This window comes from Rosa chinensis, chromosome 1, assembly GCF_002994745.2.
Source record: "Rosa chinensis cultivar Old Blush chromosome 1, RchiOBHm-V2, whole genome shotgun sequence".
Classification (NCBI taxonomy): Eukaryota; Viridiplantae; Streptophyta; class Magnoliopsida; order Rosales; family Rosaceae; genus Rosa; species Rosa chinensis.
The window spans coordinates 4,778,104-4,783,196 of NC_037088.1; the positions used below are offsets into that span (position 1 = coordinate 4,778,104).

Here is a 5,093-nt window from a genome sequence, read left to right on the forward strand (position 1 = left end):
TACATATTGATGCCCTGAACCCACAATTCCAATATTGACTCGCTCCATAGAGTCACATAATACACGAGCTTACAAATTAAATTGTCAACAACAAAATAAAACGTAAATGCTTCTTAGAGCTCACCACAACTGGAAGTCTTTATAACAGTAAAGTCACAAAATTGACTAGTAACAATTCACAAACGATTTAAGTCCGAAACCCCTGTTTTGAACTAAAATCCCCAAAGTGACGGCAATAGAGATGAAACCACATCCGAGACTACCCAATGTCTCCAGAATACTTCTACGATAGATATGCCGAAACCACAAGTCGATCGGACGCTCGAATCCTCACGGAACGAAACATCGAACTGTCCGAAACCGCAAAAACCCCAACATGCTCATACAATCTCCAAAAATTACAAACAATATATCGAAATGCTCGTATCGACGAGTAGATATAACTCAGGAACAGAAACTATCCCTGAGGTGGCCAGAAACCGCCGGAAAACATCACCACAGTGGCGGCACCGCCGCCGGACCAAAGTCAGAATTTGATAAAACTCCCAACACTAAAGTTCTTCATCTCAACTCCAATTTAAACTTTCATAACTAACACAAAGTCTAAATCATAGCCGTTTGGCGGGAATTTACCTCGCAATATCTGAAATTCGATGAACCCTAGAATTTCAAAGTTTCGATTCGTCCTCCACATGTGAAATCGTCCCAAGCTTCTTTGGGAGAAGCATCAACGTCCTATGGGCTTCAAAAGCCCTCAAGAATCACCGGCAAGGGTGGCCGGAATCGGAAGTTCCGAACTGGGTAAGAAACATGGCCGCCGCCAAACTTCCCGGCCTTGCACTGCCCTCCACAGCTCGTTTCATGCTCCAATTCTTCCACAGACCTCAAGAGGGGATTGAGGCGAAGAAAACCCACTTTGAATCGCGTTCTATGGTGGCCGGAGGAGGGAGAACGACGCGGGCGAAGTGGAGAGGCGACTCGGGCTCGGGGAGAGAGAAAAGAGAGCTGGGTTTCCGTTTTTGGAAATCTGGCCTTATTTGCAATTTCCGGAAAGTTTCATCCTTTTATACCAAAATGAAAAGTTTTTCCGAAGCCCATAACTTCTCCATACGAACTTCGATTCTAGCGTTCCCCATGTCCACAAACTCGTATCGACGCGCTCTACAACTTTCATGAAGGAAGTTTTTGGAGAATCCCAATGAATAAAAAGTCAACCCTTACGCCCCCTAAAATGACGCTTCCTGAATAATTATTCGTCCGAAACACTTCCGCTCCATCCATGAGCCATGAAACTGTATGATACCCACAATTTAAATTCCGGAAAATCCTCGGAAAATAAATACGAATTTCCGGGGTATCACAAGTACATCTTCATTTGTCAACGTTTTCTCTAGCTTGTGCTTACACTTGGGTTTGTTTAGTCAAGGCACAAGAAATAGAAGCCGGCAAAGTTTCAGTTCATGTCGTTAGCGTGGACTGTAGGTCTCGCTTGGACCCTCCGGTACCTGAAAAATATTATGGGAACTGTATGATGGGTGTGATGGGGTTTAATGCTTACATGAACTTAATGCTTCAAAACTAGAACAAGCTACTTATAAAAAAATATAAAAAATAAAAGACATAGAACATGCTAGCTAGTCCAAGACGAGGTAAAGGCAGGTTCCATTATTCTCAACTACGACATTGACTTTTGTCGGTTTGTGGAAAATATCTTAAAACCCTCCCTTTTTTCACCAAAAGGGCTCTAAGTTTTTACTGATAACGGCTCCGTCTTACAAACTGGGTATTTTAGACATCTCCCACAACACTTTTTAGACTTTATTACTGTCGATCCATTCTACTCATTTATTTCGTTCACTTGCTCACTTCTTTGGTAAGAGTACATGCATAAGCTTTAAGCAGGTGCAGGACCCTTTTTTCTTTTATTTTATTTTTTTTAGAAGAAGAAATTGCACGTTAATAAGCAATTTTGATAAGTACAACATATATATATACACACACACATCGGATAGCTTATCTATTATCCCAATAAAATGCAGGAAACCAAAGCGCGGCCTAATTAACTAAATCATGTGCTACATGAATATATTTCTAGAGCCGGACATATATATAAATAACTGTAAGGAAGAAGCGGAAAAAGGTCATCGCTTCTTCTACTGCAACAATTGCAATTCAACACATGATATGAACTTGATAGTGAAGAACGAGCAATGTTGACTGTGTAGTGGTAACAAGAGGAGAACACTGAGGTACAACCGTGGCAGCTTTATATGTGATGAAGGTCCACAAGTACTTAAACCAAAGACAAAAACCATTTGAGTAATCCCCTGTGACCGTTTCGTAGACCACTAAACCATCCACAATAGCATGATGAAATGGATAAGCAAAACTCAAAATAAATGATGGAAACTTTGATCAACACAAATAGGGGGTGGCTCATTGTGGTGCAGGACCCATTCGGGGCTCCTTTATCTAATGGCTTTGTCTTTTTACAATGAGTGAGTCTGCCATTCTATGTGGTGTTAATTTGTTTGGTGAAACAGAATGAGAATTTAGGATGAATGGTATATATTCACAAAAAGTGTGATCAATAGTGAGATAAACTTACTCTTAAAAAGAATAGCACACCGGCGTTTTGGTATATGGTCAGATTCAAAAGCTAGCTGTAACCATTAAGCTTCTTCTTCCCCAATGGCGCAACCAAGCTCGGTGAAACTGGTGGAGATTTGCAGGGTGGCTCCAAAACCAGGCGCACCAGATCTGTTGTCCCTTCCTCTTACCTACTTTGACTCGCTCTGGCTAAGGTTTCCACCCGTACAACGCCTTTACTTCTACGAATTAACATCTTCTTCCTCTTCTAATTCTTCCACTAGTGCTGATTCTGTAGTACTTGCCTATCTCAAAACCTCGCTCTCTCTCACTCTCAAACACTTTGTACCTCTCGCCGGAAACCTAACTTGGCCTCAAGACTCCCACACACCCCTTCTCAGCTATGTCCAAGGCGGCACCGTTTCACTCACAGTAGCTGAGTCCGATGCTGATAATTTCGACCACCTTTCGAGCAACAACGTCTTTCTTGAATCCAAAGCTTACCATCCACTTGTTCCCCAATTGGAGTCGTCTCATGAACGAACTGCAGCCATTGCATTGCAAATAACCCTATTTCCTGGCCGTGGCTTCGCCATTGGAACAGCCATGCACCATGCAATCCTCGATGGCAAAACATACATCTCGTTCGTTAAGTCGTGGGCTCATGCATGCAGCAAACAAATTGAAATTGGCTTGTCCATTGGATCAGATATTTCGTTACCAGAGCAGCTCAAGTCATTATATGATAGAACGGTCATCTATGATCCGACTGGGCTCGGACTCGAATCCATCTATTTAAACGATTGGCAAAACTTGGATGGCCCCAACAACAGAAGCGTAAAGGTTTGGGAATTCAAAGCTCCACCAGATGACTCAGTTAGAAGCATCTTTGAGTTCACAGGCGCGCAGATACAAACCCTAAGGCAGATGGTACTAGAAAAGGTTTCTGATCCAGTACATCTTCATTTGTCAACGTTTTCTCTAGCTTGTGCTTACACTTGGGTTTGTTTAGTCAAGGCACAAGAAATAGAAGCCGGAAAAGTTTTAGTTCAGGTCGTTAGCGTGGACTGTAGGTCTCGCTTGGACCCTCCGGTACCTGAAAACTATTTTGGGAACTGCATGATGGGTGTGATGGGGTTTGCGGATGCAAAGGAGTTATTGGGTGAAGATGGGTTGGTTGCGGCGGTCACAGCAATTAGTGAAACTATAAAGGGTTTGGACAAGAATGGGGTTTTGAAAGGGGCACACGAACTTTACTTTTCGAAAATCAAGGACTTGTTTCAGGCTGAGGGGATATATGCTACTGCTGGTTCGCACCGATTTCAGATTTACGATACGAACTTTGGATGGGGTAGGCCAAAAAAAGTTGAGGTGGTTTCTATATATAGGACCGGAGCGATTTCAGTCTCCGATTCCAAGAATGGTGGTGGAGGTATAGAGATTGGGGTGGTTTTGAAAAAAAGATTGTATGGAAGCATTTGCTTCTCTATTTGCTGTAGGTTTTGGAAAGCACCGAGTCAGGGGTTGAGTATTACTTGAGTATTACAGTTACTACAAATGTGGTTCAGGGCGTGCTTGGCTATGTCGTTGAATGTTGATTACCTAATACAGCTTTTGTTCAAGAGTATAAATTTGGGTTTGCATTATCTTTACCTATTGCTGATTGACTCGGATTCAGGGATTGCTGATTGACTCGGATTCAGGGGTTCTGGCCTGATTATGAGTTACAGCACCACGTATGTGATCTTTGTATTTTAACAATGGGTTTTTTTTCCCCTTTTCCATGAAGCGCCAGGGTTTGGAACCTAGTTGGAAAACTCATTTTCATTAATAAACTTTTTGTTTGAGAATAATTTCTTTGATGACTCTGCTGTGCCAAAAAAAGTCAACATGGGAGACCACATTATTCATTCAAGTGAAATTTCATTAAAAAAAAAAAACATAAAAAACATTACATGCATCAATGACATGTATAAATGTTAGTTGCTTAGACATTATCAATTATATAAAGATTACAAGTAATAATATCAGAATTTAAGTAATGTTATCGAATCCAAGAATACCTAATTCATTTCACTAATTAGAGTGGTAATCTACAAGAAAGCTAGAACAGGCAAATATACATTCACTTGCAACCCTATGTTCACAATAAAACCTTTGCAAGTATCTGATATGTGCCTTATGGTGGTAATAAATGGTTATTGTTTGAAGATTGTAGTGATTCAACTACTAAATGCCACAAAATTAACAATGATTACACCTAAACTAACTAGAGATGAATGGACTAGTTAAGGCCAAGTTTTTCCGGCTTTAGTTTTATTGATGTTCAAAGACAAGAATTATGCTTTATTCTTTCAAATTTCCTCATTGCATTCAGGTAAGAATACAATGGTCAAACTCCTATATGTTATCAATTTCTTTTTGATTAATTAAGTTTGAAACTAACTGTCTAAGAACAAACTCCGTTACTTGTTAAGTCGTCATTACTTGCTCCTAAATATATG

General features: G+C 40.7%; 1 protein-coding gene across 1 annotated transcript; it reads left to right on the forward strand.

Annotated features, from left to right (window-relative positions):
• The first annotated feature begins 2,691 nt into the window (after positions 1-2,691).
• On the forward strand, positions 2,692-4,128 carry LOC112198836 (phenolic glucoside malonyltransferase 1). Its single transcript, XM_024339941.2, has one exon. It carries the CDS (start codon positions 2,692-2,694, stop codon positions 4,126-4,128), a length of 1,437 nt encoding a protein of 478 aa, XP_024195709.2.
• The last annotated feature ends 965 nt before the right edge of the window (positions 4,129-5,093 follow it).